Source organism: Fukomys damarensis, unplaced genomic scaffold (genome assembly GCF_012274545.1).
Source record: "Fukomys damarensis isolate Sample0158 unplaced genomic scaffold, DMR_v1.0_HiC HiC_scaffold_6, whole genome shotgun sequence".
Taxonomy (NCBI): Eukaryota; Metazoa; Chordata; class Mammalia; order Rodentia; family Bathyergidae; genus Fukomys; species Fukomys damarensis.
Window position 1 is genome coordinate 41,774,667 of NW_022900918.1, and position 13,727 is coordinate 41,788,393.

The 13,727-nt window shown below is 53.9% G+C and overlaps 1 protein-coding gene across 1 annotated transcript; it reads right to left on the reverse strand.

The window, feature by feature from the left end:
* Nucleotides 1-290: 290 nt before the first annotated feature.
* LOC104859414 (WAS/WASL-interacting protein family member 3-like) lies at nt 291-3,524 on the reverse strand. Its single transcript, XM_010619989.2, has 6 exons — nt 3,481-3,524; nt 3,287-3,420; nt 2,988-3,177; nt 2,271-2,641; nt 1,997-2,070; nt 291-1,663 (listed from the first exon to the last, which is right to left on the reverse strand). The coding sequence occupies exons 1-6, from the start codon at nt 3,522-3,524 to the stop codon at nt 1,196-1,198; spliced, it is 1,281 nt and encodes a 426-aa protein (XP_010618291.1). The 3' UTR covers nt 291-1,195.
* Nucleotides 3,525-13,727: the final 10,203 nt, after the last annotated feature.

Below are 13,727 nucleotides of genomic sequence, written 5' to 3' on the forward strand. Positions count from 1 at the left end.
AGCCTCACTTCTGTAAACAAGCTGATTATGGGGTTCACTCTTCACAGTCTGCTTGGGGTGTGATCAGTTTTACAGTCCTCTGCAGGCTGCTTTGAGAATCAGGTGAACTAACTTGGTGCAGCCCCAACAAGCTGTGTGCACATAAAGGCTGCTGATGCATAGTGGGCACAGCTGTCTCCATGTCCCCAAGGAGGGGCACCTGGCACCACGGGGTCCTCCCAGGTCTCGAACACTGGCCAGCGAGCATCCCCACTGATGCCTACGCGCCACTCTGGGCATTCTCGCGGGGCCACGGGCCACAAGCGCAGACAGGGTTTCCTCTCCCTCTCTCCCAGATGTGGCCACTCACTCTAGCGAGTGCGAATGCTGTCCCCCAAATCCATGTCCCCAGAGCCCAGTGGCCTTCTGGGAGAAGAGCTGTGCGGGGTCACCGTCCTTGCACCTAGGCCTGGCCCCTCTTCAGGCTTTCAGCACCAGGTGAGACAGAGCCTGGTGCTGAGAAACACCCATGCCCGTGCGCCCCCACCCAGTCCGCCACCCCTGCTGTGCCAGGCCATGGTCTCCCTGTCCAGGAAAGGTCACGAAGATTGGCCTTCATGCATCCAGGTGTGGTGCTACAGGAGCCATCCCGCCATCCACCAGGCCCCCCGGATGCCACGACCAGGCCCCAAGCCCCGGGTGCTGCAGACAACAAGGGACCTCCCCAGGACCCTGTCCTCTGCTGTGCATGGTGATGGGGCCCAGGGGCCTCCAGCTCTTCTCTAGTGTTTGTCCGCAGCTCACGTGAGCACAGAAGCCGGCACCCAAGGTGTCACCGTCCTCTGCTCCTGCTCCCAGCACAGGGACTGGACGGGCCAACAGTGGCGGTGGCAGACACCATGGCGACTGAGGTGGGGGCATCTCCAGGAAGGCGACGTGGGAGACAGGAGGGGACAGTGGCCACCTGGGAGGGGCCCCAAGGACCGCTCCCCTGGACTGGACTGGACCCTAGCGCCAGCTTCATGGTGTCACCCTGCCCCTTGGAAAAGCCCAGGCCACTGCTCGGGGTGGCTGAGCTGTCTCCCCAGAGCAGGTGCTGAAGCCCCAAGCCCTCCTGCCTGTGCCTGTGGTGTGGCTGGAGCCAGGCTTTCCCCGCGCTGCACACAACAGCAGGGGGGCTGAGGCCCGCGAGGGCTGCGGATGCAGGGAAGGCGGTTCAAGTGGCACCCACAGCAAGGCCACACGCAGCCCCCTGCACTGTGACCTCAGGACGCGAGTGCCAGGCAGGCCTGCTCCTCTCCAAATCCAACTGAGGGCTCCATTTTCTGCTTCGGTTTGGAGATGGAAACTGGGCCTTGGCGCGTGGGGCTCCAAGTTGTTTTTGACCAAATCCCCAGACCCAAATGACGTGGAAAAAAACATTTAGTGCATGAATTTCCAGCTCAGGTCCCCGTGCAGATGGGAACCAGGCCGCCCCGGTCAGGGCCAGCAGCATCTGTGACAGGCTTGGGACACGGCTGAGCTGCGGAGTCGGCCCTGGGACAGCAGGAGCCCAGGGTGTGAGAGGAGCACAGCCGCTTCGCCTGAAAATCTCCCGGGGTGGCGCTGGTCCTGGTGGCTCCCAGCCGTGAGCCGGTGGACAGGCTGCGGCACAGCTGCTCGGTGTGTGTGCTGTGCGTGTCACCTGTTTGTGAATTGCGGGGTGTGTGTGTGCTGTATGTCTTTCATGTGTCATGGGTTGGGTGGCGTGTGTGTGCACAATCTCAGTGCAGGACACACCGGGGCGCACAGGGTGTGGGGTGCAGAGGCTTTCTGAAGGGTGGCAGTGGTCGTTTCCGCCGCGTCGTCCCAGAACCTGCTGTGGCCGCACTGGACAAAGGGACAGCTCTGGGAGCCAGCAGCAGAGCCAGTGCGGCGCCTTCCTGTGCTCATCTCACGCCTGGCAGGGGCCCAGCCATGCTGGGTTATGCTGTGGTGTCAGGGTGGTGGCTCAGAACCCAGTGCCCCTTGGTCCTACCTGGCCAGCTATTGAAAAGTTCTGGTGTCGCTGGATGTGATGGTGCCCTTCTATAATCCAAGCACTCTGGGAGGCTGAAGCAGGAAGATTGCAAGTTAGAGCCAGCATCAGCAATTCAATGACTTATTTAAAAAAAAAAAAAAAGAAAAAAAATTCTGGTCTGCAGCCCGCCCATGCCACTTAAATCGGAACCTCTGGGTGGGGCCGATGTGGAGACCCGTGGTCCCCCTGGCGCTCTGTGGCCTCGGTGTCACCCACCTTCCCTAACCCTAACCTGCGGACCAGCCTGGACCCTGCACAGAACTCAGGCCCGGGGGGGGGGGTTCACAGGGAGCCGGGAAGCTGGGCTGGAGCCTCCTCCCCACCAGGCACCCGCCAGGTGCCCCAGGGCCCAGAAGGGTGGAGCCGCCCGCCTCCAAGGGGGGGGGCCTCCCAGGTGGGATGCAACGGGCACGGGCAGGGGTGAGGGGGACACCAGGGACCAGGGGGCTCTCGGAAATGCCCGGCGTTAGGAGGTGGGGCCTGGTAGGGACTCTAGCCAGCGAATGTGCCGTTAGGGGCGGGGCTGAGGAGGAAGTGGGGCTATGGGGGCGTGGCCGGAGGGCTGCTGCCCTGCCCCCTTCCTCTCTCCCCACTTCCAGCTCTCTTCATTTCCGCTTCCGGCTGCCAGCAGGCTGGCAACCGTCCTCCGCCCAGCCCTTCCGGTTCGTTGCGAGGCGCCTTCGTCCGAGCCAGCCGACCACACATGTAAACCGTGAGCCGAGACAAAGCTTTTCTTCTTTGTGTTGAGAATTTTGTCTGGTAGTGGGAAAAGGTAACTGGGAAAGGGGCGAGGAATCTGGCTTTTCATATAGTTTGTTTTGGAATTGTGGTTCATGACTTATATGCTCAAGAAAAAATCAAATAATCAAAGAGGGGCCGTTATTTTAATTTGGATATAACCAGGCACCAATTTTGCTGTGTTTTTATTTGCTCTGGCGGGTGGGCTCACTTTGGCAGGCGGGGGTGGGCAGGAAGGGGCACCGGGCACAGCCCTGAGGAGCTCAGCGCCCATCCGCCGGCAGATCCAAGTTCTGAAGTCTGGTTGTCACAGATCTGGTGCGTGGGGCAGCTGGCAGCCAGGTGGTTTCCCAGCCGCACCCCTGCGTCCAGCTCTGCCCCTGGCTGGGCTACTGCTCGCCCTGGTCATCGTGCCAGTGAAGCTGAGGCCTCACAGCTCTGGCTGTAGTCAGTACATTTTTCAGACTGACTCTGAATGAAGCCCTGCTCTGAGCAGTGGTCTGCCCTCACCCCGAGGCGAGAGAGGTTCCTCAGACAGCGTTAGCGTTTGCGGCTCTCCTTGGAACTGCCAGGCCACAGAGAGCTGGCCCTGCAGTCTGAGGTCTCCGTCTTCGTCCATGGTAATGCCATGGCTACTGCGCAGCCTGAAAGATGATCACAGGCGAGCACACTTGTGGGGCCTCACCCTGGCCCAGGACCCTCACCCCCGGCCGGTTCTCCCGCTATCAAGGGAACAGCGAGGACTCATGGTTGCAGAGGGGAGATGCGGAAGTGCCAGATGGGTTTTCAAGTGACTTTACCAAATATCCAGGGAACAAATAAGCTGCCAGCACAAGCTGTTCCAGAGCACAGCAACGCACAAAGCCAGTCGTTTCATAAAACCTCACAGAAGCCCAAAGGGGGACCCTCTCCACGTGTACCACATGTGCGTGCACACACTGCCTCCTTCTGAGTACAGAATGAGTGATCCAAGTATCAGACGAGTAGCGTCCCTGCAGGAACACGGGGATGGCTCACAAGGAGAGGCCATTGGCTCTGCTCACGAAGCCTGAACACTGAGGACCATGTCGTGACCCCGGACAAAATTCAACTTATTTCTTCATTACAGAGCTGATGTAAATAGAATACAGAGGGATCTAAGCAATGTAAGGTAGGGTGTTTTCCAGATGTAACAATAAGCAGGATCTTGCAAGGTGAGGCACAGTAGGTGTTAAGGGAAGAATGGATTTAGAAATCCGAGTTTCCCTGAAACTACTTCAGACCCTCCCAAGAACAGAGACACAGCTAGCAAATGGATCTGAGATCCTGCAGGGCACTGCTGGGCTGTCAGTGGTGCAGGTTGTGCAGTGGTATGCCTAGAAAATTGAAAAGCCTTAATTTAAAAAGTAGGGTGACAGAATTCAGCAAAATGACTAAACACAAGATGAGTTTAAACAGTATTCTGATTCTTATCTCCATGTCGGCAAGCGCCCCGAGTGCCCATAGGTGGGACATGAGGAAGGGGACTGGATCAAGGGCTGGGCAGAAGCGGGCTCTGGTTTGAAGAGGCATGCACTGGGGCTGGCCTGGAAAGGTCCTCTCCAGGCTCCTAACTCTACTTCCTGTACGCCATGCCCTGAGCAGCTGTCCTTTGCCTGGCCCCACTGCCATGCCGGTTCTTCCATCTGAGCCTGCTTAAACTGGACTGAAACGTGTAAAATATGAACCAAAATAAACCTTTCCTCCTTGAAGTAGTAGGCATGGGGTATTGGGTCCCAGCGAGGAGGAGAGTGGTTAAGACAGTAGTACTCAGTGTAGTGTATCATCAAACAGTAGATGTAAGGGATGTCACATTATTCAGCCTTGACACTTTTACAAAGATTACACTGTTAACTAGAGAGATGCAGGCAAGACCATGAGGACAGCTCTGCAAAAGCGGTGCATACAGTAAAAATGCAGGCGGCTCACTTTCAAAATCAATGAGCAAGAGTCAAGAAATCCCTTCTCCAACCAGTATTATAAAAGAGGGCAAATCCTTCACATTTAAAAGCTCTGGAGATCATCAAAAGTCATACAATAAAGAAATTTTTACCAACTAAGACAAAAGACTAATACCTAGAATATATAAAGAACTAAAAAAAAAAAAAAAAATCAGACCCCCCCCCCAAATACAAAGACCCAATTCAAAAATGGGCATTTGAAATGAACAGACATTTCTCAGACAGACAAGTAAAAGCAGCAAGGCTGGGGATTTAGCTCAGTGGTTCTGCTGCCTCTGCCTTGCAAGCACAAGGACCTGAGTTTGATCCCCAGTACCCCCCCAAATCTTAGCTTACAAGTAAAAACAGCAAATAAATTATATGAAAAAATGTTCAACATCACTGGTCATTCGAGAGATGCAGATGAAAACAACACTGAGATTCCACCTCACCCCAGAAAGAATGGCTGCTATCAAGAAATCAACCAATAACCAATGCTGGTGGGTTTGTGGGGAGAAAAGAACCCTTCTCCATTGTTAGTGGGAGTGCAGACTGGCGCAACCACTGTGGAAATCAATATGGAGATACCTCAAACAACTAGGATTAGAGGTTCCATTTGACTCAGCCATCCCTCTGCTGGGTATCTTTCCAAAAGAATTAAAAGAATCATAGCACAGTGATATATGCACACCCATGATCACACCCATGATTATAGCACCACAGTTTGTAATAGCTAAAACTTGGTAACAATCCAAATGCCCATCAACTGGAGACTGGATAAACAAGATGTGGTTTTTCTATAAAATGGAGTACTACTCAGCCATAATGAGAAACTAGAAACATTTATAGCGAAATGGACGCACATTGAGGCCATACTCTTAAGTGAAATAAATAGGACACACGAGTAAATACCAAATAGCTTCTCTGGTGTAAAAAATTAAAAGTGTAATAAGGTTCAAATGGTATAATTGGGAGTGTGAAATAAGAAAATGACTAAAGAGGAAGTGGGAAGGGTAGGGAAAAGGAAATAAGGGAAAAGATAAAATGTGAAAAAATGAAAAAAAGGAAACAAAGTCTTTGTAAATAGGGAAGGGTGAAGGGGATGAAGGGAGGGCAGAGGTATGGGGAAAAAACAAAACCAAGATATATTATGTAAAGGTACAAGATCCTAGTGATAAATGTAACTATTGCTTGCTTTAAATGTACCAATAAGCTGGGCATGGTGGCACATGCCTGTAATTGCAGCACTGGGGAGGCTGAGACAGGAGGATCGCTGTGAGTTCGAGACCAGCCTGGGCTACACAGTGAGTTCCAGGTCAGTCTCAGCTACATAGTGAGACCCTGTCTCAAAAAAATAAAAATAAATAATAAATGTACCAATAAAAAAAAGTCATCCGATAAAGTATACAGAAATGAAAATACAGTATGTCAGCATTTGTGGGGAATAGTTATGCTGAAAGAGAAAAAATGAACACCATTAAATGCATGCATTCAAAAAAAGGAAAAATCTTAAGTATTTAAACTAACACCCCCAAGAACGTAGGAAAAAAGAAAGTAGAAAGAACAAAATAATAAAATTGAAAATAGAAAACCAATCCATACAATTATTGAGAGGAAAGAACTTGTTCTTTGGAAAGATGGATATGACGGACAGATTTCCAGGAAGGCGGACCTGGGGAGACGGAAGCCCAGGTGATCAATACTGGGAATAAAGCAGGAATTATCAGAGACAGCAAAGAAAATGACAGGAATCCACGAACACATCACATCCACACATCTGACAGCTATGAAGAGGGGTCAGTCCCTGAGAAGACACACACTACCACAGTTCCACCACCTAGAACTTCAATAGTCCTACAGTGAGTTAGAGGCAATGAACTTCCCTTTTAATCAATGTCAAAGAAGTCCCAGGTCCGGACGGCTTCCCTGGCTAATTCTACCCAGTGTTTAAAAAGGAATCACTTGGCCTAGAGTTGTAGCTCGTTGGTGCCATGCCTTCTTTGCAAGCACAAGGCCCTGAGTTCAGTCCCTGGTACTGGGGGGAAAAACGGAGTAACTCAAATTTGACACCGTCGTTTCCAGAAAATTCAAGGGCAGGAACTCTCCCAGCCCGTCCTAGAATGACAGTGTTGTCCTGGCGCAAAACCAGATACACTGGGAAGGGGCACTGAGCACCACCCCTCACAAGACAGCCATGGAAAGTCCCAATAGGTCGGCAGACGACACATAGAAGCGACACAGGAGTAAGGAACACGACCAGATGTGACCCATGCGGGAACACAGGCCAGAAGCCCTGAAAGTCGGCTCTCCTTTGTTCCATGGGCAGAAAAAAACAAACTGCACCATCATCTCCATAGCTAGAGAAAACTCACTTTTGGGCCAAAATCTAAGTGTTCAACTGCAGTCAGTAAAGCCACCTGGGCCCTCTGTGGCTGGCCTCATGTGCTCTTTGGCCGTGCGCAGCCTGCTGCTGTCCGGCTACCCAAAGGACCCTGGGGACACTGCTGCTGGCGGAGGTCCGTGTGCCTGACCTCTGCTGCCTCAGTCCAGGCTCCTGGTGGGCACTGTGGTGAGGGTTCACACTGGACTCCCTGTTCCCCATTATTTGTCTTATTTTGCTTTATTCACACTTTATTTACCTCTGTCTTTAGGGCAGAACCACATCCTTCCGGCTCTGGTAGTTTGTGATAAGTTTTGAAGTCAGAAGCGTGAACCCTGCCTCTGTTCTTTCTGCAGACTGTTTTTGTTTTGTTTTGTTTGTTGGTCCTGGGGATCAAACTCAGGACCATGTGCTTGTGAGGCAGGCGTGGTGCCATTGAGCTAAATCCCCAGCCCTCTGCATACTGTTTTGATAAGAGGCTTCATATGAATTTTTGGATAGTTTTCCATTACTACAAAAGCAACTGGGCTTCAGTGGGGTTTCTGGCCCACTTGAGGCCCACATGGCCAGCCTGTGTGGCTGCTTCTCGCTCCATGGCAGAGGCGCCTTGCAGCCTGGAAAGGGTTTCCATGACCCCTTCAACCTCTCCTGCTGCCCAGCGCCCACACTGCACTGCTTCTCCGCTGAGCACCAACAACACCAGGTGCTGACTTCCTCCGTGTATTAGTCAGCACCTGGTTTCTTTATTCTGACTTGGTTCTCTGGGGAACTAAAATCACTGCCTTGGCTGAAACTGTAGGTGTGTGGCTCAGTTCTCCTTCCTGTGACTCTCAGGCCGTGTTCCCGTCCAGGGTCCCCCATAGTGTCCTTTCAGTGAGGGACCCCGTCCAGGAGCCTGTGGGGCTCCCAGCTGTTGGTCTCTAAGTCTGTCCCTAGGACGTCCTCAGGTTTCTTATTCTGATCTGGATTTTTTTTTCTGGCATTTTTGAGATAAGGTCTTACTAGGAGCCCGGGATGGCTTCAAACTCACAGCAACCCTCCTGCCTCAGCCTCCAGAATGCTGGGATTATGGGCAAGCACCACCATGCCTGGCATCTGATCTTGGTGGGTTCTCTGCTGTGGGCTGTAACTTGCGCTGTCCTTGGTGCTGTCCTTTTGGTGGCAGCATTGTGGAATGTCCTGCAGGATGGGCAGGTGGTGGGTGTCTCGGTTCACATTCCACCAGGCCATGTCTGCCTCAGCCTCCCTGTGGGCTGGCAGTTCCCACCCCACATGCAGTCCTGAGCCTCCGTCGGTGGAAATGTGGCCGTTTGTGTATGGAGATGCAGGACAAGTCCTGGAAACCCACTCCATGGGGGTGGCCCGAGTCCCACATGCTCTGACCTTCAGCTGTTGCCGGCCTGGTGCAGGTGGCCACGATTCTTCCCAGATGCGGGAGCCGGGAGGCTCCTCCCCTCTCCTCCCCATCCCCTTTCCTGTCTCCTTGTGGGGTACTTGTGGGCTGCACCCCAGGCACTTGTCTTTATTGGAGACGAGGCTCCATCTCCTCACTCTCGCTATGCTTCTGTTTCTTTACTTAAGGAGGAACAGGGCTGTAGGGTTGCTGAGAAATGCAAACCCAACAAGCGGGGAGAGCACAGCTCCCAGCCCAGCTGGGGAAATCAGCTGGTGAGCAGCTCACTGCCAGATGGGCATGGGGTATGGCACAGAGAGGGCGGCTCCAGCTGAGGGCACAGCACGAGGAGGGTTTGAACCCCGGTGTCAAATGGCCAGCCTCCTGCAGACCTGTGAGCACCCCAACCTCCCACCCCAGTGGGGTTCCAGTCCCCACCCAGACATCCAGGCAGCTCCAGCATCTCAGCCGCTGGCAGTGTGAGCACCAGGGAATGTTTCCTGCACACCATCCTCCTTCATCCCAGAAGCAGCAGCAGTGCCAGCACCACACTGCGGGTGGGGTTTCCACTGGCAAGGCCCGGGTCCGGACTGTGGGACACAGGACCCTAGGCAGACGTCACCTCTGGGAGTTGAGTGGGTGGGCCTCCTAGGCATCTGGCCCTCCCCGTGCTTCACCTCCACAAAAACAGGTTTCAGCTGGCTTGGTGGCACAACCCGGACTCTTAGCCCACTGGGAGGCTAAGGCAGGATGACTGCCAAGTTTGAGCCCAGCCTGGGCAACTCAGTGACATAGCAGGACCCTGTCACAAAACTGACAGTGATTTCAAACGGGCTGGATGTGGCTGAGTGCAAAGGCCCTGGTTTCGATGCCCATCACCTGACCCCTTGTGGTCTGCATCTGTCCTGGGTTTAGTCAGCTCAGGGATGGGCCCAGGGTCCTGCTGGTGCACGTTGCCCACCGTGACCACTTGGCGAGTGGCTCGGCGATCCTCCACCTCTGAAGGCCGGGCACACTGGGCGGTAAGGAGCCCTGGGTCTGATGCAAACTTGTGCTGCTATCACTGTGACTCTGGAGTTCTAGGTTCTAGGCATCGACTGGAATCCTCAGAATGTGCTGTCACAACTGTAGGGACCCAGCCTCCCAGACCGTGGCCATCGCTGTCCTGCCAGCAAGTGGTCCTGCCCCACAAGCCTGTCAAAGTCATTGACAGTCATTGAGCATGGTGTGCCCGACCCTGTGCATTGACTGGTTTTTAAAACAATTTGTGTGTGTGTGTGTGTGTGTTCTGAGACCTGATCTTCCTCTATAGTTCATGCTTGTCTTGAATTTATGATCCTGCCTCAGCCTCCCAAATGCCAAGATAACTGCTATTACAGGTATGCGCCACCACACCTGGCACCTAGACTGCCTCTTAACTGACTTCCTTATGGTGACAGTGTTAAGAAATGCTGGCTGCCCTTAGCCCACCCGCTCCTCCCACCTCAGGAGTGGGGATCGTCCTGTCTCAGCCACCCAAGACCTGCCTCCCACCTTAGTCCTCCCAGCCCTCCCTTGGTGACTTCCTGCCTGCCCTGGATGTCTGGACACCCTGGAGCCATGCGAACAAGGGGATGAGAGGAAATGCACTACCGCAGCTGCAAGGGGCAGCGCAACCTCAGGAGGGGCTGCTGCAGACCCAGAAAAGCAGCAGGCTGGCACACAGCTCCACCTGTCGGTCCCCACATTTGCGGGCAGGACCTGGAGCCTGGTACCCCGCCCCTACCAAGGCCTTGTGGGCGATGGTGGCACTGCCATTCTAAGGCCCTGTGGGGTCATGCAGACACCCCACACTTGAGACCAGGGTAGCCTGGGCCAGTTGCCTTCAGGCCTAAGCTCTGCCATGAAATCAAAACCTACTAGGATATGACCTGTCCCTGCCAGGTGGGTCCAAGGCCAGGGACGTGGTGGCCTTCCCTGGACACTTAGGACCGAGCGCAGGTGTGAGCCAGCTCTCCGTCACTGTGTCCGCCTGGCAACTTCAGCAGGGGGAAGGAGGCAGCTGGTGGACTGGCTGATTCCAGGGGACTGTGCGGCCACATGACCCATGGCAGCTACTGCTGCCTCCCTGAGCACCACGTGCGGTGCTGCTGACCTGATCCTGGCACAGACCCAGCTCAGAACAGCACCCTGCTGCCCACAGAGCCAGGCCTGGAGCTGGAGTGCTTTGTGGCTAAGATCTGACCCAGCCCCAGCCTGTTCTCTGGCTCCCTCTTCATATCCTGCAAGAGCCTCAAAACCACTGCAATAATGGAGTCTGTCCCTGTCAGTACCAGAGATGTAACATGCTATCTGATGTAAAGGGTTGTGTTGTTTTGCTTGCAAAATTGGCTTCAATTCTCTTGAATTATGTCTGCATCAGAGAATCTGAGCCAGCAGGCACTGGGAACGTAAGATCTCTCAGCAGAGGGGAACAGGACTGGCCCACTAGTGCAGAGCTGGACCATGATGCATGACCAAATGCCATGAAATTCCAGAAGCACGGCTGCATGTGGTACAACAGTGACTTCCAGGCTGACAGGGACCTCAGAGCCAGGGCCGCGGGGACACCAAGCAGGGCTGCTTCTGTTCACTCCAACTTGGTTCTTAACATTTTGAATGTTTGGTTTTTGAATCTGGATCTTCTTTTCCCCCAGTACTGGGAATCAAACTCAGGACCTTGTGCTTGCCAGGCAGGCACAGCACCACTGAGCTACATCCCCAGCCCAGTATCTGTTTTTGTTTTTGAGACAGGGTCTCACCATGTAGTTCAGACTGCCCTGGAACTCACTGTGTAGCCCAGGCTGGTCTCGAACTCACAGCAATCCTGCCTTAGCCTTCGCAGTGCTGGGATTACAGGCGTGTACCATGCCTGGCTAGGACCTAGTATCTGGATCTTAAAATAAAAAAAAAAAAAATGGTGAATTGAAACCTTCCACCTCCTGCCTCTGCCCTCCCCCGAGGTGGCATTCAGAAAGGTCCTGGGCAGCATCCACACCTGTGTCCACCATGCCGTGTGAGCTGTCCTAACAGTTTGTACCCCAGGATTGAGGTGTATGTCCACTGCTGTGGGCTCCCAGGTGACTGTTCCCATCCACTCCACGCCCTCCAGTGACACAGCTCTCGGCGGTGTCTCACTCCAATGTGGGGCACCATGTGTTCCATCCTGGGGACCCCGCAGCGCCCCACGGCCTTGGTGGGCAGCCTCTGGGCTGGAGCTCTGGCAGAGCCCAAGTGAGGCCTAATGAGGGCCAGGACCTGTACCGGCAGCCACAGCTCTGCCTCCGTCACCTGCAAACTGCACCTCATTTCTGCCCCAGACGAGTGCCCGGCTGTGGCTCTCCACTCTGGGTTCACACAGCTTGAGGACCTTTGTCCAGAGACAGACATCTACGGAGGGAAGCCAGGTGCTGTACACCTCAGAGGCCAGGCGACTGACACCAGGTGACCGTCTTTCCCAGTCTCCTCGCTGCAGCTTGCAAAGTCACTGCCCCCAACCCTCTCACCCAGTTCTCGAACTGTACCCTCCAGAACCCGGGGTCCCTATGGCCATTCAGGGCTTCACAAGCTACAAATGGCACAACCAAGCCCTAACTGGCCCTTTCCATCATGGTGACACTGCCTTGATGGTTCAGGGAAATGGCAGGAAAAGCTGCTAGCCACCTTAGCAGCAAACTGTCCTTGTTATCCCTGTTTCCCTGTATGCAAAAACTAAAAAGAAGCCTCCTGATGCAGCAGCCACCATTATACTGAATGCCAGCCTCAGTACCTACCACGTGACAAAATGCAGTCCATGTGAACTTCTGGAGTTTGCAGGAACCACTTTTATCTGAAAGCAGGACCCATGTGTGAGAGCTAGCAAGGCCTGGGCATCTGGCATCCAGAGTCTCAGAAATGAGCCAAGTGAGGCCACCACACTGAGTTGGAAACTGACTGCAGCCGGTGCTATAGCCCTGAGCCTTCCGGCAAGGTCTGGACTGCTGCAAGCCTGGACCACCAGCCAGGGCTGGACATCTTCTACCCGCAACTCCTCAGTGTGGCCAGCCCGGTACTAAGTGACAGCAACTCACATAAACAGTGCTTTCCAAATGCCCAAGTGCACAGTAACTTTATGTCACCTAGGAGTTCGGTTCAGTACTGCAGACTCCAACCCAACGGCCACAGTGAACAGCACAGTTAACACCCACTACCTGTCTGCACAGGGCTGGGCTCGGCTACACACACTTGTCTTCTCTCCACAATGTTCTGGAACTTTCGGTGTGGAGGTCTTGAACACATTTTAAAGTACATTCCCATATAGCTCCTCAGTACAGCGCCACTCTAAATGGAATTTGCTTCTTACTCCAACTGTGTTTGAAGTACCCAAGAACAAGCTCGGGAAAGGGTCTTCTGGCCAAAGCATCTGTGAGCCAGCGAGCTGCTCCAAAGCCCAAGAAAACCAAAGTGTTCTCTCTCACAGCCACAAGAGCTGGGGTGCTCCTTGCCGGCCTCCTCCATCTCCCTGCAGCCTACCGGGGTGGCAGCCATCGTGTCACCCCTCTTCACAGCTTCCTTCCAGTCTCCAGCTAGGACCTGGGACACTGGTAAGCACTCAGTCACGGCCCAGCTCTATACGGACCCCAGCAAAAGTGTGGATGCTGCCCCATCACAGACTTTGAAGCCGCCATACATTTAACAAGTGCCTGGATAGTCTGACGTTTTGCTCTTCACTGCCCTGAGATCCACTTCCCGCTTCCCAGCAGGCACTGCCTAGCAAGAGGGCTCCGACCAAGTCCAGTGCCCATCCATGCGGGCCTGGGGTTTCCTCTCCTATTCAGACTCCAGGTGGGTGGTGGCCTTGGGGCCCGAGCTGGAGATAGTTTCTGGGGGACATGCGGTGCACCCAAACCTTCTGCTCTCTGAGCAACTGCTGACACTTCGGTGGTGGACGCTCCCTTGTGCTGGTCTGGGCTTCACAGAAACACTTTGAATAACACGCAGGTTGCCAGAAGGGCTGCTCTGCTGCCAATTTTTTTTGTTTGTTTTGGGATACTGGGTATTGAACTTAGGACCTTGGGCTTGCGAGGCAGGCAGCGGAACCACTGAGCTAAATCCTGGGCCCTTCTGGTGTCATATTCTAACTAGAATTTATTCCTTAAAAGGGTTACAATCACTTTAATATCCACAAGCCTAGGCAGCTGGGACACCCGCCACACATGTGTG

Bases quoted from the DNA above. Each gene is read 5' to 3' on its own strand.
- LOC104859414 (XM_010619989.2), bottom strand. From the start codon at position 3,524: ATGAGTCCTCGCTGTTCCCTTGATAGCGGGAGAACCGGCCGGGG. The intron at 3,178-3,286 runs GTGAGGGCAGAC...CACGATGACCAG, and splicing joins GGAACCTCTCTCGCCTCGGG to GGCGAGCAGTAGCCCAGCCA. The intron at 1,664-1,996 runs GTAGGACCAAGG...ATTCACAAACAG, and splicing joins ACTTTTCAATAGCTGGCCAG to GTGACACGCACAGCACACAC.